We start from the raw sequence: 23723 nt of genomic DNA, 5'->3' as shown, positions 1-23723 counted from the left end.
GGTAGATACCCAAGACGTTAAAGAAGGCATAGGTAAGGTAACGTGTAGAAGGTTGAGAACTAGAGAGACTGAAAGTGATCCGCTGCCTCAAGTTGGTAACTACTTGGTGGCATTACTTGCCTTTTAGACACACAAACAATAACGCTTGTATCACAATGAAAAAGTGTCTTGCAACTAACTACAAGTACCTTCGAAAACAATAATAGGCACAGGGGTGGAGAATAGCGACTTGGTCTCGCGGAACACATGTCCCAAGCCCGCCGCAAGGTTCCTCCTTTCCCTCACAACACAAGTGATGATGGAATATTGCAGTAGAAGTTGTAGCTATTCGTTGTCGATAAACAGAACCAGCCCAGCCGCCTATTCAGCGTAAGCCTCGCTCAACATAGGCTGTAGTCTTTCGGCGATTTTGTCGTTCTTAATGAGAGGGACTGGGTAATACATGCCGTGACAAGATGATGGATAGGTTCGTCTGGTGATTGTCCAGCTTTCCCCAAGTAGTATTCGAAGCCTATTCGCGTGGCCTACGTGAGGGCATCAATGGAGATGCTGTTACCGCCAGGTGCCCAACATGAAAAGTTCAGATGCTGGAAAAACAGATCTTGTATCTGATTTACCTATGGATATGCATGACGTTCTCACGTGGTCACAAAGTTCGGGTTTTATGATCGAGCAATAGGCCATCGTCTAATTCCAGGAATATCAAAATATAACTATCACGCAGATATTGGCGCCTACCCGACCCGCATTCCCTTCTCCGTACCAAACATCTTTCTTTTGACAAGATCACTCACGGCGAGAAAAGCCCAATGTAGCCAGTACCCTCATGAATGACGTCTTGGAGTTGTAGTTGCTGGTGGGAACGCCAAGTTCCCGCTTAGCGGCATCAATAAGAGTCAACGCGTTCTGGCGCTGCATCTTCTCGATGTCATTGACCTTTTTCGCGGTGTCCAGTTCCTGATGGAGATGCCGGATTTCCTTGGCCAACCTCTCCATCTCCTCCATCTGCATCAGCACGTATTCCTGAGCACGAGCAACGTACCCTTCGTATTCCTTTACACATTTGTACGTTAGTAAGTGCGCTTTACAAAATTCCGAGTTCCACAGGCGGGGACTGGGGAAGGCTTAGGTTTCAAGTTACCGCTTGGAGTTCTTTCAGTTGATCTTCGAGATCTCGGATATCTCCTGCCCATGACTGACTCTTCCAAGGCGCTTCGCCGGGCTCAGGGTCACGCCATGGCGTAGATGACATTGAGTACGCGGGAGACGGCTCAGAGGGGACCACGATGATTTGATGACCATCTTCGGAACATGGCGACTGCTCGGTTTTTTCTATCATTGCTTCTTGCCGGTTGGCTGTCTAGAAGCTGAAGGTTACTTGGCGGAGGTTGGGCGTAAATTATGATACAATTCTGAACTGAATATAATTGAGGGGACAATTTAAGACGTTGTTTGGAATTCCGCGTGACTTATGTGTAAGTCGATAATGTATCAGGATTGACTGTCAGATGATGTTCAATTCGGCTATTTAGCATCTACTTACTTATATTCGAATAAGTACTTTTCGATATGTTGTACTAGAAAGATTTGTTTCAAGCATGAGTTGTCTAGAAGCTTCAATGACATTCACGCCTGGCAACATTGTATTTCTAGAAATCCGACATGGAATCCCTCCTCAGCCCCTACAGCCTTGAGATCTTGTATTCAGCCTTGAATATCCATAGAAAGCTTTCTTGACCAATATGAAGCTCTTACTAACTAAGAGTGTTCACATGAAACTGCATTTTCATTGAGAATCACTTGAATTGTGTTACTTATACACCATTGACTTCTCGATTATCTTTCTCCTTATTCTATCGAGAATAGGCACCTGTAAGACAAATGTAAGGGCGTAGGCAGAAGTCGTCCAGAGATCTGCAAAGCTTGCATATTTCAATTCCCTGTTGTTGTCTCTGTCATGTGGGCTGGCGACCAACTCATGCTATGACATCTCACCTTTTACTCCCATTAGATTGAAACATATAGGATCAGAGCTTTATGAACTGTACTGATTGATGTGGTCACATCTCATGAGGAGATGTGGGATATAGTGCCACAGAACAAGCACATACGAATCAAGCCTCCGCATTTGCCACAAAGTGGCTGACAAGGTCTCAGCATCATTTGGATCACTCTTTCACCAGTCCATTTCTACATGAAGAATAGTTTCAGAACTAGGCCTAGATTTCTCAAGAACCACCTCAGAGGTTCCGGTACGTCTCACTCACTGCCCGCTCAAAGCCATCTACCGTTAGTTACCGAGAGGGAAGTTCCGTCGCTGAAGCCGTGATGGATATAAGAGTCTGGAACATTTCCAGTCGCGCACGTGCCCACTATTACTGTACTGCCCAGATGCAAAGGACAGGGGCGGGCCAAGGGGAAACTTGGCGCCGTCTGTTGCCCTGAAACTCCTGCAGCCACCACTCAATTTCCCTTTTGCTCCCGTCGAATAACGCTACGCGACGCCACTATTTCCCCAAAGTTCCATTCTCGGTTGATTATCGCCAAGACGGAGAGATGGGGGCGAGGCGCTCTTGGCTCTGCTCCGAGCGTCACTCGGAAATAGAAACCGACTTCACGCCCACATCACGGTCGAGAGTCCTCTGCAATCCCTCTGTCTGCTGTCGTTCCAGAACGCAGTCGACGCCGTGTTACCAGGTGTTTGAGGGAATTGATTTGGCGTGCAGCAAGACCTTCGACAACGTCTAAGAGAGTGAGGCTTGGAAATGGCGGCGACGAATACCCATGTCGGGTGAGTCGGATGACAATGTCTGTCAAGTTGTCATCGCCGTTGGAAAGGCTGGTCGCCCGAAGGCCTCCCTAATGAGGAAGCTCTGGAAGCGGGTAGGAATCTATACCATCACACCGCAGTCATTACATAGCAGTATCAGAGAATCAACTCTCGCATACCGGCAAATTCAAGTCGCTCGAGAGTGGACGTGAAGGCCAAGGGTGAGTACTATAGTTTAGTAGCCCGATAATGAATCTGATGATAACCTGATGATTGAAGCTATCCAGCCACTTTGCGCTCATCGCGGAGGCGAATTATCCAAGTAATGCAATTTAGGTCTCAAAAGTGTTGGCATTGCTGAGAACTGCATGTGGGATTTCCAGACATGTGACGTGAGGTGTTATTGATTACTTACTCTGTAATACAGTAGCATCATAAAAAGGAAGAATCCTCTGATGCCAATTCGTCAACAAAGGGAATGCCAAGAGTTGATATCTGCCCACTTTTGATATAACTCACAGCTTCCCCATTCATCGATTCATCCACAAAACAAACAGCATTTGCCAACCTTCCACTTCTTGCCATTTCGTCGCAGCCAAATTTCGGTTTGTCGCCAGACTCCGCAAGGTCCGTGCAGGATTCTGCAAGGCCGGACGTAGCAAAGGCCGTTGCTCATTACTCTCTCGGATTACCCCCGCATCCCTCAGTAACACGATGTCGCACTTACATTCCTCGTTGTCAACGATTCTCTATGAGAGAGACAACTGAACAGCATCCTTTGAAATTGAAGCATCTATCTTTACAAGCGTTTCTTCTTGCAACATTACGTGCTTCTGCTGTGCCCTCGGAGGATTTCTCTGCTTATTGTCCGGAACGGGCCGTCTACGAAGCTGGGCATATGCCGGGTCCCACGGGTGTAGGTAGCTGTTGTGGCTAAGCATCAACACCACAGCTATTACTTCTTGTCTTCTGCAACTGCCCACGGCACTCATAGTCGACAACTCTGCATATGTCTTTGATCCATCCAGGTACTCGAGATTAAGTTTCTAAGCGCCAGTCGCCTGACCAAAAGAGCATCCTCCCTAGCAAGCGAGCTGCTCGTCAGACGCCAAGAGATAGTAGGGTAGCAGCGCTTGATAGGTTGGATGCGCCGGCAAACCTCTAAGAGGTGGAGAATTGCCGCGCCAAGACACCAGTTGTTCAACGCCTGCCATTCATCTCCCAGTCGTTTCCTCGATACATGGGTTGGGACCACGATCTCACACCCGCACTTGATGTTTCCACGGCCTACCTCCGTCCTCCGCGGCCCCCTCTTGGCCTTCCTAATACGCTCGGGTCTGTAAGCCATCATGCTACCTTCCCGAAAAGAGGGCCGACCGAAAGCCTCATGGGCGAATTACTTAGTCGCCTGGCCGTCCGGCGCTGTACATCTCCGATGCGGGCGAGCATGTTCCCGTTGGCCTTCCGAATCTGAAGATACAGCCGCTCCGAAGCCGATGATCTGCACCTCATTTAAGCATAATGCCAAACTTAAACAAGCGTGAGAGGCGTGAGTTGGCGAGACCCAGTGCCGGGCCAAGAGATCCTGCACCTTATTGCTGAGCAGGCTAACAGCTCCCGTGCTCCCCAACCGTTGCCCCCAACACGCCCAACCTGATTCCTATCTTGAGGATCTTGCACTCCTTCCTATTTAGCTATGCGTATACCATCGCATCGCGGGGTAGGCGGTAGCCTCCGAAGACACCTTGAAGGACTCACCCGACTAACACTGCTAGCACTTCGCGGGGTAGCTCCCTTCTCAAGTGCCTTTTGAGGAAGGCGGCGGGAGCTCTGGTGATATCATGGCTGCAGTGACATCGCAGGGCGGATATCTTTTCGAGAGCTCCTTGTGGAACGCCCTGTTGATACCGGGGAAACCTGCGGTGACATCGCAGTGCAGATGTCGTCCGAAGTGCCTAGTGAGGAAGTTCCGCTGATCTCTTGGAAGTCTGCGGTCACATCGCGGGCCCATTGTCTTCTGATGTGCCTGTTGAGGAAGGCCCAGCTGGAATCAAGGAAACTTACGATAACATCACAGGCCGGCTTGGAGGCGAATTGGGAAGGAGGAGTTCCACGATGGCTGGGGCGATGGAGGACTCCATCTTGAGTAGCAAGTTAGCAAACAACAAGACCATGATTCTCGTCACGATCCTTGAGCCAAGACTAGTATATAAGTTTGCATCTTGTCGTTCAATCTGGAAGCTTTTTTTGATCAGCACTCTAGACTCATCTGACTCTTCAGCAGCCTCCTAGACTCACCTCACTTCCCATCCACCCCGTTGTCTACCTCTTCAGAACGCCAATCATGGAGCTCACCAAGTTCCTCGGTTTCCTGGCCATGGTCCTGCCCATCGCCTACGGTGCCCCCACCTCGGCCGCGACCAGCCTTCACCCCAAGATCCTGGCCGCCATGAAGCGCGACTTCGGTCTGGATGCCGAGGCTGCCACCAAGCGCGTCGCCTTCGAGCACCGCTCCGCCGATGTCGTCGAGTCCCTCAAGGGCTCTGCTGGCTTCGCCGGTGCCTGGATCTCCGAGGACGGCACCACCCTCAAGGTCGGTGTCACTGACGAGGCCCTTATCGCCGATGTCACCTCCGCCGGTGCCACCCCCGTCATCCTCGCCAACCCCCTCTCCAAGCTCGAGGAGGCCAAGGCCGCTCTCGATGCCATTGACATCGAGGCCCCCGCCCGCCGCGACGAGGCCTCCGCCTCTTCTGGCATCGCTTCTTACTTCGTCGATGTCGCCGCCAACAAGCTCGTCATCGAGTCCCTTGCCGGCAGCACCGCTACCGCCGAGTCCCTCGCCAAGGAGGTCGGTCTCGCCGCCGGCGAGTTCGAGGTCCGCACCGTTGCGTCGATGCCCTCCACCTTCGCCACCGTCCTCGGTGGTGATGCCTACCTCATCAACCGTGCCGCTCGTTGCTCCATCGGTTTCTCCGTCACCACCGGTTTCGTTTCCGCCGGTCACTGCGGTAGCGCCGGCGACACTGCCACCACCTCCGCTGGTGCCTCCCTCGGAACCTTCTCTGGCTCCGTCTTCCCCGGCTCTGCCGATATGTCCTACATCCGCACCGTCTCCGGAACCACCCTCCGTGGCTACATTGACGGATACGGACGTGGCGACCTCCCCGTCTCCGGCTCCACCGCCTCCGCTGTCGGCGCCTCCATCTGCCGCTCCGGCTCCACCACCGGTGTCTTCTGCGGTACCGTCGGCGCCCTCGGTGCCACTGTCAACTACTCCGAGGGACGTGTCACCGGTCTTACCCGCACCAGTGTCTGCGCCGAGCCCGGTGACTCTGGTGGTTCTTTCTACTCTGGCGCCCAGGCCCAGGGTGTCACCTCAGGAGGTTCCGGCGACTGCACTTCCGGCGGTACCACCTACTTCCAGCCGGTCAACGAGATCCTGTCCACCTACGGCCTCACCCTTGTCCGTGCTTAGACAATCAATCATCTCGCGGCCTTCGGTAGCAGCACCTGAGCTGATTTTATTCTTTTGAGTATATTTTGGACCCCTTCTGTATGTAGAGAGATGAGTATGAGGACATGAAAGCATGATGCCTTCCGATAGGGAAAATATATTTACCATCTGCAAGAAATATTTCGCCCCTAACAACCGCTACTGTGAATGAGTTTCCAAACTGTAAGTAGTATGCTTTGAATGCATGTGAGTGATTGTAAAGTTTGCTCGTCACGGCTTCCATGCAGAGTTGATATCTGACCCCACAGCCACATCCGAGTGGCTGGTCATTCATGTGGCTGGTTCTGTGTGCCCAAACTCTGTCTAAGAAAAGTCAAAACTCTCTCGGCCCTGCTCGTTGAAGATGCGTCGAAGCCTGCAGGATGCAGAAGCATGATGTTTTCCAAATTCGTACTGCAAGTAATAGGCAGGCAAGAAGTTTTGCCACCAAGTGGCCGGGAGCCAGAATGGCAACGCAGATCGGTTGCTCACCCTCTCGAATTTTGACGACCACCGGTTATGAGACCGCGCCGAGATCACTGTATCTCTATACGCTTGTGGCAGCATGAGAAAGCCTCGTTCCTTCGAATCCTAACGTCATGCGAAAGCGAGAGGCAAGGTAGTACCAGTGCAGTGCCAGGCTCTTCCATGGTTCGCACGGCTCAGTCAGGTGTCCCATACTATGGGCCGACTTGACGTCTCGCCACAGCTCTCGATAGACATGATCGGATGGCAAGGCTTTCTCATTCACTTCAATCTAAACGTTGGAGATTAGATCCTGACCTCAACAGTTTGACAGGTCTGACCAAAGAGATTGAGAGACTGAATTAAAGTCTTGTTCCAGTCTTGCACTCATTGCCGCTTGAGCCACAGTCAGAGGCAATGGAGAGCGTTCAACGTAGTGCTTTGCATGATGTACGCTTCATCTTGATGCATCCAGTTGATCGACATGGAGGCATATTACGACGGCTCTCAACAGCTTGGGGAGGCGAGGGGAGTGTCCATGGTCCGCTCATCAACGGGTGACTTCTGGAAACATTGGACGGACCAAGAATAAAGAGATGCATCAAGAAGTGCATCTCTATATGTAGGATGAGAAGGCTTTTGTCTCCCAGGTTCTTCAGTGACAGTGACGATAACACGGGAGAAGTCTGGCATATCAAATGTTCGAGGGCAGAAAGACGCTGCCGGCCGCGAGCTTGACCATAGACATGGAATGTGATAGTCTATTCGGCTTACGAATTCTCGACCGACAGCTGAAACGGCCACGCAATGGATTGATATCGCACACAGCTTTGCTCGGCATCTTGGCTTCACCAGCGAGCTACGAACCCCGAGAGTACTGCACCAGCAGCCTTGGCTCTCTTGAAAAACATCAGAAGGAGCACCCAGCCACGGGCCAAGCAAAGAGCCTTCTACCAAGGCGACCATTGGCATTCCCTGTGAGGTGTTCGAGCCCCAAATGTCCTGTTCACTACATACATCTACGGATCATTGCTGGGATGCAGCCCTTTCGGACCTAAGTACGCACATCGACACATCGGGGAGTTCCTGCAATGCATCCGACCCCGCCGTTTGCTTCTGCTGCTGCGTAATTATGCAGGAACTTGAGCTCTTGCTGGGATTTTCGCCGACACTAAGCTCGCAGCCGGGCTAAGAAATCTCGAACGCCCTAGCAGTCGAAGAGGACTCGAATTTCGTCGGTGCGTCTTCGCCTTCGCAGCCCCCCTCCCATTCATCTGGAGCCTGCAACTTTCAGCAGGCGGCCACTCGGCCGGGGTTTCTTCCAGTCTACAGACCAGTCATAGGACCATGCTATCTAGGAAGAGGATCGACGGGGAACCGCGCAGACCTGCCTCCAGTTTTGCTCAGACGCCGTGGATATCTCGGCATCCGGTGGCAGGAGACTGAAGCCGGCTGGAAGGTCTTGGAGGTTGACTTGGCTCAACCGACGCCCTGAGAGGCTCTTCCGACGTACTCGTTCAACTGTGACATTAATTCTTGTCATGGAAGGCATTACAGAGTAGAGAATGTCAAGACTCTGGCAGAAGACACCTACTTCTTCCTTTCGATGGTCTCTCTCGCCTTCCCCAGGACGCACGGTTACCTGCCCGAGAGCCAAAGCCATCACCCCCGAGGTTCTCGATCGATCTAGACCTGGTGTGAAAGCCCACATGCCGTGGGAGTTTGGCCGCCAACGAGCTGTTTCTCACACGCTGTTGGACGATAATAGAAGGTCAATCTAGAGATAGAACTCAGCCTTGCGCCAGACCCGGAGAACTCAAATAGAAGCAGCATGGCGTTGCGCGCCACATTCCGTAATTTGGTAAAGATCTGTGTGCTTCTACGGCTGATAGCTGATCAAGAAAAGGAATGGAAGCCGTATGCCTTGGCTTGTTTCGATGCTAATCGTGCTTGTCAGCCCCTTCCTCAAAATGGTGTAGCTAAACAACTCGGGGCCGTTCTGTGAGGGCCATCGTCCGAACCAGTACACAAACCAGGACACGGATCTCCGCTCGGCAGACCCACAAGATGGGGAAGGGCTTGAAGGGTTACTGTCCGCAGACCGAACTCAGCGGCCGGCTTCGTGGTCCTGTCAAACGTGACGTCCGACGTGGACCCTGGAAATAAGCTGTTGCGGCGGAGGTGAAGTACTGACTGAATGCATCATCAGGACAACAGTCGATGTTCATGGCCAAATCGAGGTGCGCGTGGCAATATTCTTGCCTGTTGAATTTGAAAGATGTTAAGGGAAGCAGTCATCCGTAGCCATTCTTCAATGGCGTACGGAAGAGAACGCGTCATCTGAGATAGCGATGTGGTTGTTCCATTCAGATGAACCCTGGCCGCTGGTCCTAAAGAGCCACTCTGTCGGTGTTACCAGGTTCATGTGCCTCGCCGAAGAAGGCATATCCGACAAGAGGGGCAGGCCGTGATCAGGTCGTCCGGAGTTTCCCTCAAGGCGGCCGCATCATGCATCGGGACACTCTCAGCGCAGTAAAAAGGCACAGCATTGTCCTTCCATGCTATGCATCTCCTCTACTGCGACGGCGAAAGACGAGAGAAGCTGCACAAGCTGCTTCGGAAAGGTCTGGGCACGTGGCGACGCGTTCGCCCGTCTAGATCCCCGGTCCAGGTCCAGGCATCCGGTAATCTGGAGAGGCCAGCGGATGTTTCCTGGTTGTTGAAACATCAGGCCATGCCTCATACAACTACGAAGCAAATAAAAAAAACATCTGTGGCGACTAAGACGCCTGCAGTCAAGACTTGGCTGTCTTGATTTGAAGGCGTGACTATGTGTGGTGTGTTTCTGGTGTCACAGAGGCGCGTCTACGAACGCTTCTTCTTCTCAAGCTCGCCACCACCCCGCGCCCTATCAACGGTTCGAAACCCCTGCTTCATTTGCATAGCACTAAGTGTGTGAGCCTGACTTACGGTGATTATCCGGCGAGTCACCTTGTGGCTGCCAATAGCACTCTGGCGCCCTCTGGCTGAATCAACGGCAAGCAGCAGAGACGCCAGAGAGCTAGATTTGGCAGCATTCTGAAGGCCTAGCTACGCCAGGTTAGAAGCAATGGGGTAGTTCCAAGGCTTGCCTACCCTCTCCCCCATCAAACGGGTGGCCGTAAATAGCGAAGGCGGAACACCGATGCCAGAGTTGTGCATTGCGCATGGACGTTGGGGAAAGCGCTGGAAGGGAGCTTAAGAGAGTCTGGTGTTCCTGAGGTTCAGGAGGAGCGTTATGGTGTGGCGCATTGAGCTTCTCTCGGCGTGAACTATTTTGATGGGCAAAGGCGTCGACGGTGCCTGAGATGTGCTGCCAGCTTTTCCTCGTTGGAGAGGAACTAAGACGGTCCGCGCGCCCGGTCAATTTCAACGACAGCTAGCCAGTTCAAGCCACTTGTCTGACCATTGTGATCCCGGGGATAGAATCTGAAATTGCAACCGGCATGGCGGCCGGACTGGCTGCATTGGCGTTGCGCCAACCTCGAAAGCCTACCCACCCAAACCAACAGATTCACAGCGGAAGAATGGGACCTTTCTCACGCCGCCAGGCCTCGGGGGACGGGGAGAAGTTCATACCCCTGCTTGGCATCTGGTCCCTCTCCGTTCGCCTTTGTTACCCGGCACGCTTTCGAGCTCCGCGGGCCGTTATGGGAAACCAGGAACCAATACGGGCGTGTTGTGGGCAGCTTATCGAGCAGATCGACAGCCGGGATGTTGTTATGCTGGGTTCTTGCAGAGCTCAATGCCTTTTTTCCGCGCCCCCCGTCTAATAGTTTCTGCTTTTACTTTTGTTGTTTCTTTTTTCATTCATCTTTTGTTATTCTCGATATGCTGACATCATCCACTTCAGCCGCTTGATCCTCGCCGTTCCTCCACTCTCAGGGTCTAGCTCGTCGCGCGGCGCGCAGGTAAAGAAAACACGGACCCTTCGGCCAGCTGAGTACACCGTTAGCTTTTGCCCAGGAAGCCAAAGAGATTGTGGGAGCAAAGAGAGGAGCGACTAGAGCCAACCCGTGCTGCATCATGATGGCGACGATGGATTACAACGTGGCTAACATTGCAGATGGATATTCATGGCTTTGACCCGGGCTACGCACCTCCCGCGACTAGAACGACAAATGACTCGGCTTGATTGGGTCTGAGGTCTAGTCTGTGAGCCATGAGATTGCAAGCCGGATCTGCGAGCGTGGAACGGCTGGCGTTCTCTCTGATACTGCTGCTGCTTGCTGCTGCTGCGATGCAGACACTGCACACGCTGCACATGCTGCTGCTGCTCGTGCTTGTCCTCCGCCTTGAACCTCGACCTCCTTCGATACCTCACACCCCCGTGTAGAGGACCGCGCCACGGCAGACGGCAGATCACCCTTGGCTTGTGCTCCCGGCGGCGAACTAGGCATGGAGAGAGTGAGTGCCTCTCCGTGTCCATTCCGTATATATCATGATCGTCCCTCCGCCCGTTCAAGTGAATCTTTTTTGAGAGGACACCAGCTCATTATCCTTCTGGATCTCAACCTTAGATCCTATCCATTCACTTGTTCTAATTTCTTTAGTTCTTACACAGCTGCCCACAATGTCGGTTTTACGCTACATTCTTCCTACCCTGGCGTTGGCGCTGGGAGCCATCGCCGATGCGAAGAGCTTCACTTTGGATCTCACCTGGGAGACCGCCTCGCCCGATGGATTCGAGAGGAAGATGATTCTGGTGAACAAGCAGTTCACTGGACCGAGGATTGAGATCACTGAGGGAGATGATGTTACCATCAAGGTCAACAACAACCTCCCCTACGCCACAACCGTTCACTACCACGGTAAGCTTAGACAGATATCTTAATTCAACGTTCGACTGGTGACTAATATGGCTGTAGGGATTGAGCAGTTGAACACCCCTTGGTCCGATGGTGTTCCCGGCCTCACCCAGAAGCCCATCCAGCCCGGCAAGAGCTTCGAGTACAAGTGGAAGGCCACTCAGTATGGTGCCTACTGGTACCACGCCCACTACGAGGGACTCATCGAGGATGGTCTTTACGGAGCCATCACCATCCACCCCGCCGCCTCCCACCAGAAGCCCTTCAGCCAGATCTCCTCGGACAGCGCCGCTATTCACGCCATGGAGCAGGCCGAGAAGAAGGTCGTTCCTCTCCTGCTCGCTGACCACCGCCACATGATCTCTGAGGAGGTTCACGACCTGTCCAAGGCCGCCGACATCCAGTTCTCCTGCTATGACTCCTTCCTGTTCAACGGCAAGGGCAGCGTCATCTGCCGTACCCCCGAGCAGATTGATGCCCTTCTGACCCAAGAGCGCAAGGATGTTCTGGCCAATGTTGCTGGTGCCCGTATGACTGACAAGGCGTAAGTCACACCCCCGCGCAACCTTCCACAAACACCAGTCACCCTAACATTATCTAGATGCATTCCCGCTGCTGTCATTGCTCGTGGCCAAGGTGATCTGAGCAAGGTTCCTGCCGGCGTCTTTGATGGCTGCCAGCCTAGTGATGGTGGCCTCGAGACGTTCAAGGTCGAGAAGAGCAACTGTGATACTGAGAAGTGGGTTGCCTTTGACCTCGTTGGTGCCTACGGCCTCCACACCGCCATGTTCTCCATCGACAACCACTTCATGTGGGTGTACGCTATGGACGGTGCCTATGTCACTCCCCAGGAAGTGGAGGCTATTCCCGTCGCCAACGGTGACCGATACTCCGTCCTCGTCAAGTACAAGCAGCAGGGCGACTTCACCATCCGCGCTGCCTCGGTCATTGCTACCCAGATGCTTAGCGGTACCGCCCTCCTCCAGTGGCGTGAGAAGGGCCAGCCCGAGCCCACCATTGTTGCCTCTACTCCCTGGGTCGCCGACAACGGCAAGCCGACTTCCAAGGATGTCCGTGTCTTCCGCCAGGCTCTCGCCAAGCCATTCCCTCCCATCGCCATCCCCCAGACCGCCAGCGTCCTGCACAAGTTCGAGATGCGCAGCGAGGGCGGCTCCTACTTCTGGGCCCTGAACGACAACTTCCTCCTCCCCGCTGACTACGAGAATGACTCCCCCGTCCTCTTCGGCGTCCTTGCCGCCGAGAACGACCCCACCGTCGTCTCCACCAAGAACGGCACCTGGGTCGACATGGTCTTCCAGGCCACGGCCCCGCCCCAGCCCCCTCACCCGATTCACAAGCACGGCAACAAGATGTTCCTTCTCGGCTCCGGTACCGGTAACTTCACCTGGAACACCATCGAGGAGGCCGTCGCCGCCAACGGTACACTCTGGAACCTGGTCGACCCTCCTCGCAGGGACGCCTTTGCGACGCCCAATGCCATCAGCCAGCCTACGTGGATGGCTGTTCGGTACCTCGTCGACAACCCGGGCCCCTGGTTGCTCCACTGCCACATTCAGAACCACATGATGGGCGGTATGTCTGTCATCATCCAGGACGGCATCGATGCCTGGCCCGTTACACCGCAGGAGTACGTCAATTACAACTAAAGGACATGGTCACAAAAGTCTAGTCATAAGAGTATACCACAAAACGAGTTCCCTGGGGGTCGGTAATGGTGTAATGGGAAATCTATAAGGGGGATTCATGGCGCGGGGCGGCATTTGATTTGCATGGACGGCTTGTTTTGCTACTCTTTTCTTGCGCGGAGCATTTTTGGACAAAATCTCTTATCCTTCCGGACTGTCATATATTCACCACAGATGCAGTAATCATTGAATTGATAATGAACATTTACACCGTTTTTTTCTCTTACAATTGGCCTCGTGATTCATGATTAGAGACGCTTGCCCACATGGTGTAGCGTGGCCTGAGTGCTGCGTAACAATCATTCCTGTACTGGAGTCTGTTCAACAGAAATCCACGAAAGCCGTCACGACATCATATGCTTATGTCTTGGTCCAAGTCTCAGCTAACGTATCGCGGCGTCATCCAGGTAGAGTGCTCTGCTTCACCGTTTGTTTTGTCCTGCTCGACGTGACGCCGTGTCACCGCGGCAGTACCACCCTAGTACATCTTCCTCTCACCAAAAACATGCCGCCTTTCCGAGCGCTTGAATAAGGTAGAACGAGGGGGCGAACAAGGCTACACGGCACGCCTCGTCGCACAGCAGCTGTAGGTCGATCAGCGTGTTAATATATGCTCTAACTCGTACGTGCGTTCATGTACTCCGTACATATTATGCAGAGTGCATGTAGCGCCTTTGAGGAGTGCCAATCTCACTCATTGCGGGCAAAAAAGAGATTTCGCCTCCTTGCCGCTTCTTCCTTCTGCTTCTCGGGTTCATGCCTCCTATTCTTCGCTCGGTGATGAACTCCGTTGCGCCGCGTCCGGGGACATTAGCATGTCTCGGCTTTACACTTAGCGGATCTGACATGTCTCTCGTTTAGACGAGGGTTCAAATTGGGCTCAACATGACAGCACCACAGGTTTTCGACGTTAGGGGCACTTGGAACGGACCCTTTTGTCAAATTTTCTTCTTTGGGTGGTCGAATGGTTCACCGGGCTGGCAGCCATGGCGCTTTTTGGGGGGCTTCTGGGCTGATAAGAGACATCGCCGTGCGAACGAGGAATCAGGGGCAAACGGGAGAGAAAAGAAAGTGTGGGGGTGGCTGTCTAAGACAGTCAGGATGGACGAGTGACAGGTTGAGTTCTGTGAGATGGAGGTGCATGAGATGCTATGCAGTCTGCAGTCTGCACAGCCTCCACTTGGCTATCGTGTGCGTGCTTCGAATCACGTATTGCTCTCTTCCGGTACAAGAGACAAAAATGCGCCTCCAGATCGGGTACATGTACATCTAGGGGATGAGGGTGGACGTCTTTTGTGCGATGGCGCCGGGGATAAAACAACGGCAGCGCTTATTGGCGCAGAGCCGTTCGTTGGCGTTCGTATTCGAGAGTTAGAGCCTCACAGGTGCTTGGTACCGAGCCGGCGGCTGGCTTTGGCTGTGCTTGGCCACTGGCCAGGAGATGGCCTCTGCCACTTGGCGTTGGAGCGACCGTAGGCTGTTTTGCTTTCTTGCGAGGTGTTTACATTGGCGACGGGGATTCACCTTAGCTCCATGTGGTGTTGTGTACAAGACGCGGTATCATGTGATACCTTATCTAGTTGACGCTCGCGACTACCGCTGCTGCTGAGGTGACCTCGGCAGAGAGTGGTTCATTGTTGATGAGGCCAACCGGCTATCTAGGTAGTTTGGAGATGTAGTGGTCTCCGATTAGATTAGGCTTGTTTCGTTACCTCGCGAAGAATTGATGTTGCCTTTTCAACGTCTTTATTGTTGATTGGCAGCTTGAGTTGGTAAAAGAGATGGCCTGGCCGAACCATACCAATCTGCCGGTAGATGTTGGTGGCTCATCTACTAGTAGCAACGGGCACATCTTCGATCCCCTTGGGAGCTTGTATGGTGATGCTATAACAACGTGATGTTTGCGATCAACCCCGCCTACGTCCCATCATTTCGTGTCGTACAAGGCATTAAGGTACTAATGTAGGTTGCAGGCTACTGCGTCCCGCTCCGGCAGGCCCCTTCTACCGAGCTGCCCGGTCCGAGTGGATCCGTGAACCGGGCAACATGCCGAGAGTGGGGTCAATATCGCCGGAATCCGGCGGCAGAGAGTATTTTACTTCGGAGAAAGATATGTCTAATGCCTGTTGACTAACGTAACAGGGCTCTGGAAGCTTCTCTCGAGTTAAAGAGCTATGGTAGGTGGTATTGCGAGCATAGTTCTTCGTACACGACGCACGCTTGCTGGCTCAGCACGCCGCGCGCTTTCCGCAGCCCTCGGAAACCGATTTCCGTAGTCGGTGATCGGAGCCGACGTTGGCATTACCTACTTGAAAGTCAATACGAGTTGTACAGCCATGTAAAATAGACAATAATTTTTCCGGAGGTGATGCGTTACCATGGAACTTGAGTTGAGCACAGATCACGTCATCCAAGCTTGCTTCGCCATGTATGAAACCTACCAACAGAAGGTTAAGAAGGGTGTTGTACTCCTTTTCTGCCTTGACTAACCACATGCTGCTCGTTGTGGGTCGCCAAGGTCGGGATATTTTCTCTCAAAGTGGCTAGTAAGGACTTTACAAATGCAAGGTTGCTCAATACGGTATTCTGCAGACAACAGCTATTAGAAGTCTTAGATGCCTGGGTGTACTGGGGCTCGGGCTGCGTCTACAGTTATGATCGTCCCTATATTCTGTAAACAAAGTTGCTATGAAATGGCTTGAGTCTCTCAAACCGGAGAAATCCTAAAGCGGGACTGATTCAAAGGCTGGCAGGGTAATTGGCATCTCACGTAGTATCCGTAGTGTAGATCTATGTTAAATCTGTAGAGGTTGCTGGGCATGAAGATGATGAAGAGCTTAACAGAAATTAGCTCCCGGCGGATGCTCTTTGGATCCGTAGGGCTGAAAAAGCATTCTGCTTGTCTCCATTCGGACCGCGCGCGCGCACGAGTCAACTCGCACTGCCGTGCCGGGGCATACCATGGATGCGGGGCCTCTTCGGTCCCAGCCGTAGCATCGCGAAGAAATGAGATGACATGCGCTGACGTGCTGCGGTTTTTGTATCCGTAAAGTCTTCTGCATTTGTAAGTGTTGAAAGGTAGATTGGTAGACGGAGAGGTGAGGATATAAGCTTCACAATGTCCCGGGTTGGACAGGAAGAGCTCTAGAGACCATCTCCAACAACTGACTTTCGTTGACAATACTACAAAACCCTCATTACCATGTCCGGACTTCGCACCCTCGTTCTGCCTTTGCTGGCTTTGCCGGCCATCCAAGCTTGCCCGACAAAGTATCATAATGCTACCACGGCTTGCGCCCAGGTGACCGGGAATCAGACCGTCAACTCATTCCAGCTGTATCCCGAGAACGCAGACTTCGACACCAAGCGCTGTGTGGCCTACTTCAGGTAAGGTTCCCCCAGTCCATACCGAGAGACGCTCACCGCGACGGAAAAGTGCTATAAGCTAACCCTATTAGTGTCCTCTACAATGCCAGTGTCGCTGCCTGGAACCCTACCACGTCCGAAACCCAAACCATCGAGATCCCAGGCCTGAGCTTCAACCCCGAACTTCACTCCAGCGGCGTCCGCGTCGATCCCCTCGACCGCCTCTCTATCATCATCGATGCCGGCTCCGCCTTCGACACTGGCGGCCAGAACATCACGGGCGACAACATCCTCGTCAAGTACGATCTCACCAAGAAGGAGGTGCTGTGGCAGCGCAACCTGACCGAGGTTACCGGCGGCGTGTACGGCGGCTTCCAAGACACTGCTCACGGCCCCGACGGCACCACGTACGCCCTCGGCACGTTCCCCAGCAGCATCATCCGCATCAGCCCCGACGGCTCCAAGGCCGTTGCGTGGTACCTCAAGACGCCCGCCAATCATTCCATCCACGGACTCTCCGGGCTCGTGTCCTCCCCCGACGGGAAGGCGCTCCTCGTCGCCGATAGCTCGGACGGTCAGCTCTACCGGTTCGACACCGCCAATGCCACGGGCTCGACGCCGGTCCGGGTCCCTCTTACTTCGGCGGACACCATCGGCGCAGCGCTCGACGGCGTTTCGATCCCCTTCCGCTACAACGGAACCGTCATCCTCGTCTCCGATAACGAAAAGGGAACGGTGGTACTGCACTCGGCCGATGCTAAGTGGGAGTCCGCTGCTGTCATAGGAACCGTGCCCAACGCGTACCTGGCTGATGGAGGCTCGACAGTGACGACTGTGCAGATCGGTGGCAGCGTCTACTCTGTGACGGAGTACTTTGGTGACGCCAAGGTCGCGGGAACGCTGGCCGGCAACCGAACTGAGTGGCCGTTGGTTGATATCACCGCCAACATCAACGGGTTCCTTGCTGGTCAGTAAGGGCTGGGAGAAAGGAAGCTGTGAAGTAGCTGTCATTACCAAATAGAAGCTGCAGCTGCAGTGATTACGATAGATTCATAGATCTTAAAGATGTTGGAAGCGACGTCGTCACCTGTCACGCAAACTCCTCCATCTTTCTACATGTTAATCGAAACTTTGACACAATCCTGGCACACTTAGGTATAGTCAGAATGCCAGTCCCAGTCGGTCTGGAGCTTGAATACGCACCAGAAGCTTCATGCCTTTGACAGGCGTGGACCGCTCTAGCGGTTGGGAGTGGTGGCTGTAAAACCATTCCGGAAGTGAAAGTCAACGTGCATACAACTGCTGACCCAGGAGATTGGTTTGACAGCCCATAACTAGATTTTATCTCTCCACTAATATTCTGCTGGCAATCCTTCAATCCTCAATCACATTGCTGACCACCACTCTAAGGATTGGCAGGCACCAGTATTCGTGCTTACACAGGCAGGGATGGCTGCGGTGGTATACGCTAGCTTGACGCCCGTCAGCACTTAACGAGAATACAAAGGAGTAGTGCAATCAGGGGGGAATTCCAGCACAAGTACTTCCTGCGAACGCGAAACCAGATAAGTTGAATACATCCGTTGCCCCAGGCATTTGAAGTTATCATCTCGATCCACGTTGCTTCTCCAGCGATTTTCGTGTGTTCGTGCCAAACACCCACCAAGGATGGAATCTCAGAGCAAGCGCGTCGCCGTCGTCGGCGCAGGTAAGAGAAACTCCGAAGTAGCCCCTTCATGAATATGACAAGGACGCTAACGACGCCCAGGACCTAGCGGTCTTGTCGCTATCAAAGAATGCCTTGCAGCGGGCCTGGAGGTGCTGTGCTTCGAGCGCGCGCCCGCGCTCGGCGGGCTCTGGCTTTACAACCCCGATCCGAGTGCAGAGTCGAGCTCCGGCATGTACCCCGGTGTCATGCTCAACTCCTGCCGGTTGACCACGGGCTACAGTGATTTCCCGATTGATCCGGCGCGGTACCCGATCTACTACTCCCACAAGCTCCATCTGCGGTACTTGAATGAGTACGCCGCGCATTTTGCCCTTGAGAAGCACATCCGTTACGAGACGACAGTCGTGGGATGCGAGCCTCGCAAGGAGGGCGGCTGGGAGGTGAGGGTCCGTAGGGGAAGCGAGAAGGATGGCAACGGGGAAGAAGTGCTCGCATTTGATGCTCTGATTTGCGGAACTGGCATTATCAGCAAGCCCTTCGTCCCCGAATACAAGGGAAGAGAGTCCTTTAAGGGTGAAGTGCTACATAGTCGTTCCTATCGCAAGCCTAGCGCCTACGAGGGCAAGAAGGTCATCCTCGTCGGTCTTGGGTCCTCGGCCATCGACGTTGCGTGTGAAGTTGGCCCGCTGGCAAAAGAGCTCACAATTGTTAACCGTCGAGGCGCTTGGGTTCTGCCTCGATTCGTCCTGGGTAAACCCACAGAGGCGTGGGACAGTACGTCTTTCCCGTTGCATGCCAAACCCTTGATTGGATCCTCTGCTGACCCAGTCTCACAGGCCGTAGCAGCCAGACCTGGCTTCCCGCAAGCGTCCAGGAGTGGCTCTTTGAGAAGATACTCAACCATGCCCAAGGCAAGATGCCACCGGAGCTTCAGCCAGATCACGGCCTCATGGCACAGAACGCCACCATCCGAAGCGACTTCGTTGAAAAGCTACAGACCGGTATTTTCTCCCTTCGTCGCACCACAATCGCCTCCTTCACCGAGACTGGTGTTATCCTGGAGAATGGCGATTCCCTCGACGCCGACGTAGTCGTTCTTGCCACCGGATACCACATCGTCGACCAGCCATATCTCCCACCAGGCGCGCTGGCCAGCAAAGAGGCGCCAGCCCCGCACGTTGACTTGTACAAGTCCATCGTACCGCCCACTTGGAAAGACCTCTATGTCATGGGCCAGACCGAGCAAGCCGGACCCGTGACACCAGTCTCCGAGGCGCAGGCACGGTACATTGCCGCCGTCATCAAGGGAAGCGTAAAGTTGCCCGGTGAGGAGGAGATGATGAGGGAGATCCGCACGATGAGGGGTTGGCGGAAGAAGCACATGATCGACTCGGACAGGCACGCTCTAAATGTGGAGTTTGTGAAGTATATGGACGGTCTGCTGGCACCGTTGGGCGCGGCACCGACTTTCGGAAAGCTGTTCGGGCGCATCTTCACCAGCGGAAAGCCATTGAGGGCCTGGAGTATTCTTTCGGCTGTTTACTTTGGCATCCCGGCCCCCGCGCAGTGGAGATTATTTGGTGAAGGAAGTACACCTGTGCTGGCTGAGGAGACGCTGCTCAGGACTGATGTGGATGCAAGTCAATTGAGCGAAGGAGAGAAGTCTTTCTTTTGACGTGTTTTCTATTTCGGTCCCACCACCTCTTCAATCATTTAAAGCCCAAGATTCCAAGGAAATGCTCCACGAATGAATCTGGATTTGTTAGTTGTGCGGCACCTCAAGCAATGACCTAGCGTAAGGTATCAGGCCGTCTTACTGTTCTGAAGAAGGCCCGGCAGATGATCGAGCCTCATGTTCAGATATGCATGTTTTCAATCTCCTTTTGAGTCCAATCCCACAGCTTGAGTGCGAGGCTGTTATCCTTTGCGAAAGCACTGCCATTGCCAGCGACGCCCACGGGCTCGTAGTACTCGCCATTTTCAACCCCATCGGCAGTAGCAGCCCACAGCTGGCTCCTCGCGCCCTCCTCCACGTCGACTCCGATGAGTGGAACGACCACTTTCTGAAATGCTCTAATAAGCAGACTGCCATCCGTCGACTTTTGCAAATCGGTCTTGACTGTGCCTGGGTGGATGGAGACGGTCGTCCATTGAGGGTACCTCTTGGCCATCTCCCGTGCGTACAGCAGATTGGCTAGCTTGCTTTGTCCATAGAGAGCATTCGCCGAAAGTCTTTTACTTCGGCCATTTGGATGGAAACTGTCGAACTGCAGACCGCCAGAAGGTGGGTACTTGTGAGCCACGGAGCTGACGAAGACGACGCGGACGTCGGCTTTTCCGCCGCCAACATCACTTTCGGAGGCTGTCGTTCGCAAGATGGGAACAAGAAGATTGACGAACAAGGCGTGACCAACATGATTGGTCCCGAAATGCATCTCGTAGCCCTCCTGCGTCACACTTCCAGCAGGGACGTTCATGACGCCCGCGTTGAGGATGAGGATGTCGAGACGGGATGCCGCTGAGAGGAATGTGGTTGCAGCGTTGCGTATAGATTCAAAGGAAGTGAGATCGAGCTTTAGAAACTTGACAGAGACCGTTGGGGAGGTGCTCTCGATTGCGTTGATGACGGTTTGGGCGTTGGGGGCACTCCGGGCCGCGATCCAAATCTCAGCTGGGTTGTGTTTTGCAAGGTCCATGGCTGATTGGCGCCCGAGGCCATTGCTCCCGCCTGTGATGAGGATTACTTTGCCCTGTAGGGATGTGATGTCCCGTGAAGGGAGCCAGGATGCGCTTTTGCATGCCATTTGGTGTCCGTGAATGCTGGCTGGGTAACGTATGTTGAGCGGTACAAGTTGCTAGGAGGGTGGTGACCATGAAGTGACTGCTGGCATCAAGATTAGGTCATGAGATAGTCAAGGAAATCCGCATCTTTATAGACATTTTCGTAAGAGTCAATTTCATCTGGATCTTCTCTTCTATCCCGAATCATATACTCTGGTCCATCGGGGATCTGGGGCAGCACGCAAAGAATTTCAAGCCGAATGTCCGACAGCCAATAGGATGACACGCTTTGCGAGCGGGCAAACCGCAACATCAAGCTTAACATTGGTAGCTCGAAATAGGCAGAGTAACACCGCCTCGTTCTCAACTCCTTTGGTGTATTTATTTATATTCGAGCCGTAACAAAGTTGGGGTCTAAGGTTGGAAATGCTGCCAAAGAGAGACACCAGCGAGAAGAACGGCAGCTGCCCAAGAGATGCTCATCTGGGTATGTTGCTTAACTTAGGCTGAGAATTCACGGGACACTTCAAGCTTGACTAGCTAGAGTTTGTGTTTGACACTTATTCTTCAATGTCAAGTAGTATACATAGTCTCAAATCGCAGCTGCAGGGGACAAAGAAGCCGATCGAATGCCCATAGAGGAAGTAGGCTAAATTAGCATGTCCAGAGCGCCAAGTCCAATCCTTTTCAAACCATGGAGCTTCTAGACGTCTGTTACAACATCTCTTCACACATTTGAATGATTACTTCGAGGTGTTTTCTCCAGCTACAGTACTCCCGCAAACGTCCAGTTCCGGGTCTTCGCGTCGTAGACCTTCTTGAAAGGTTTCAACGTACCGTCTGGGCATCTCATTGTACCTGAGAAAGCCAACTCTCCTAGAGAATCGTCTGGTAGTAGCAACCGAACGTTAAGCAATCTACGATCATTTGGCAATGTCGGTGGAGTTGGTTGTTCTTCAGCGAGGCCTTTGGTCTCCAAGACCTGGTTCCTCGAAGATACGTTTTCGTAAAAGTCCCCTTCCTCCATTCTTATTACTTCAGAAGCCACGGTCCCCGCGAGAGTCGCGTCCCACATTCCTTCCTGGTGCAAGCCATCAGTGATGAGTTCGATAGCTTGCCATCGGGTGCGTGACTTGCGACATTTCAGGGCGACGTAGTAAAGCGGTGGTATAAGACCCATGTCGGCAGTGAAACTAAACTTGGTTGTACAGTGCCCGGACGAGAGATCTGCCGCAATGGTGGGTATTGCCGCGGTAAGGATCTCCTTGGATGACTCCGCCATCATGTCCAAATGCCAGATGAATTTATCAAAGATGAGCTCATTGCCCGGATGAAGAGATGTCTCCGTGATGATGTGTGCCATCGTGTGATAGACAGGTAGGAGGCGGAAAGGCAAACGCTCCCGGGCGGATAGATGAGTCCACCTCTTACTTTTCATAAGGTTGAACGCGCGCGACCATGATATCAAGTCGTTCCTCAGACATGACTGAATGACAAGCATCTCGAATGCTTGAGACACGTCGGGACTTGTCGCACTCGCTAGGCAACATCGCCGTAGTCGCTGAGCCCTGACTAGAAGTTGATCTAGATGATTCCGAGCTTCAATTAATGACCCGAAAAAGTCGGGGAGCTGTCTCAAGGGACGCAGTCCATCGGTCTGCCTTTCCTGGCTAAATGGACCTCTCAGTGATCTCGCTTGATAGTAGAGCTGTGAGAGTGTGTCAATAAGGCATCCGACCATGGGATCTAACGCCTTGTTGCAGCGAGCATCGCCTATGCCGTTTCCGGACTTGAGATCAGGCATGGTGTGACTTAACAAGTTCAAGCCGTGGTTCAGATGAGAATGGCCTGCCTTGAATCTCTTACGCATATACTCTAGGCATATGTATAGAATGCAAGAAACTAGAGCCACTCGTGCCGACATGGGATTGTTCAAGGCCAGACGTTCTCGAAGAAGGACTATTGATTTGTTGTAGTGCTGTAATGTGCTGCGTTCCTGGACGTCTAAGGAAGGAGAGACCCTCCGATTGGGCGAAGAGCCGGCATCGGTCATTTGTTTCTTGTGAACGGAGGCAAGTGCCAAGATCGCATGCATTACGGCGGGCTCTCTCGAGCTGGTCTGGAGCACGATGGTTTCCCAGAAAGTAGAGTCGAATATCCCTGCCAGCTTGGCGATTGTCCGACGTGAAAACCACTCGTACAGCCTCTTCTCAGCGTCCGACAGCCCCGAGACGGAGGTGCGGATGTTGCGAAGTGAAATAGATGATGCCTGTTGCGACATGAATGGGGCTGGACTCTGGGGTCTAGAACTCCAAATGCCGTACTCATCGCAGGTCCTGCCTGTGGTGACACAGCGTCGACAAGCTGGCCGGGTCTCATCACACTTTACTTTTCGGATCCTGAATTTCAGTATCTATTAGAAGGTATTCTCATGAAAATACAACACGAAATGATGTGAGCGCACCTGCAGGTCCTGCAGCCGGTCTTGACTCGGGTAGTTGGGCGGGACTTCGACTTATTGGCGGTTCTTGGAGGCTGCGGCCGGGATCGAATTCCATCCATTTTGACAAGCCGCCAGTGAGTCTCTGAGAGGCGAGCGAGTGCGATTGAAATCCGCGCCAAA

The 23723-nt window shown here is 53.2% G+C and overlaps 8 protein-coding genes across 8 annotated transcripts; 4 read left to right on the top strand and 4 right to left on the bottom strand.

Annotated features, from left to right (window-relative positions):
- Positions 1-786: 786 nt before the first annotated feature.
- CTAM01_11183 (uncharacterized protein) lies at positions 787-1339 on the bottom strand (the record flags this gene model as incomplete). Its single annotated transcript, XM_060527194.1, has 2 exons — positions 787-1053; positions 1142-1339. The coding sequence occupies 2 exons, from the start codon at positions 1337-1339 to the stop codon at positions 787-789; spliced, it is 465 nt and encodes a 154-aa protein (XP_060378205.1).
- Positions 1340-4885: 3546 nt separating this feature from the next.
- CTAM01_11182 (trypsin) lies at positions 4886-6248 on the top strand (the record flags this gene model as incomplete). Its single annotated transcript, XM_060527193.1, has 2 exons — positions 4886-4975; positions 5055-6248. 2 exons carry the CDS (start codon positions 4886-4888, stop codon positions 6246-6248), a joined length of 1284 nt encoding a protein of 427 aa, XP_060378204.1.
- Positions 6249-9255: 3007 nt separating this feature from the next.
- On the bottom strand, positions 9256-9668 carry CTAM01_11181 (uncharacterized protein; the record flags this gene model as incomplete). The annotated part of the gene is made up of 2 exons (XM_060527192.1): positions 9256-9443; positions 9605-9668. 2 exons carry the CDS (start codon positions 9666-9668, stop codon positions 9256-9258), a joined length of 252 nt encoding a protein of 83 aa, XP_060378203.1.
- A 1675-nt stretch (positions 9669-11343) lies between these two features.
- CTAM01_11180 (multicopper oxidase) lies at positions 11344-13245 on the top strand (the record flags this gene model as incomplete). Its single annotated transcript, XM_060527191.1, has 3 exons — positions 11344-11581; positions 11639-12122; positions 12180-13245. The coding sequence occupies 3 exons, from the start codon at positions 11344-11346 to the stop codon at positions 13243-13245; spliced, it is 1788 nt and encodes a 595-aa protein (XP_060378202.1).
- Positions 13246-16486: 3241 nt separating this feature from the next.
- On the top strand, positions 16487-17625 carry CTAM01_11179 (uncharacterized protein; the record flags this gene model as incomplete). Its single annotated transcript, XM_060527190.1, has 2 exons — positions 16487-16671; positions 16743-17625. The coding sequence occupies 2 exons, from the start codon at positions 16487-16489 to the stop codon at positions 17623-17625; spliced, it is 1068 nt and encodes a 355-aa protein (XP_060378201.1).
- A 693-nt stretch (positions 17626-18318) lies between these two features.
- Positions 18319-19994, top strand: CTAM01_11178 (uncharacterized protein; the record flags this gene model as incomplete). Its single annotated transcript, XM_060527189.1, has 3 exons — positions 18319-18358; positions 18419-19093; positions 19156-19994. 3 exons carry the CDS (start codon positions 18319-18321, stop codon positions 19992-19994), a joined length of 1554 nt encoding a protein of 517 aa, XP_060378200.1.
- A 181-nt stretch (positions 19995-20175) lies between these two features.
- On the bottom strand, positions 20176-21123 carry CTAM01_11177 (uncharacterized protein; the record flags this gene model as incomplete). Its single annotated transcript, XM_060527188.1, has 1 exon — positions 20176-21123. The coding sequence occupies one exon, from the start codon at positions 21121-21123 to the stop codon at positions 20176-20178; it is 948 nt and encodes a 315-aa protein (XP_060378199.1).
- A 743-nt stretch (positions 21124-21866) lies between these two features.
- CTAM01_11176 (uncharacterized protein) lies at positions 21867-23381 on the bottom strand (the record flags this gene model as incomplete). Its single annotated transcript, XM_060527187.1, has 1 exon — positions 21867-23381. One exon carries the CDS (start codon positions 23379-23381, stop codon positions 21867-21869), a length of 1515 nt encoding a protein of 504 aa, XP_060378198.1.
- Positions 23382-23723: the final 342 nt, after the last annotated feature.

The sequence above is a fragment of the Colletotrichum tamarilloi genome (genome assembly GCF_030869305.1).
Source record: "Colletotrichum tamarilloi strain Tom-12 chromosome Unknown Scaffold_58.1, whole genome shotgun sequence".
Lineage (NCBI taxonomy): Eukaryota > Fungi > Ascomycota > Sordariomycetes > Glomerellales > Glomerellaceae > Colletotrichum > Colletotrichum tamarilloi.
The sequence above is the reverse complement of the archived record's forward strand: the minus strand, read 5'-3'. Positions and strand labels throughout refer to the sequence as shown.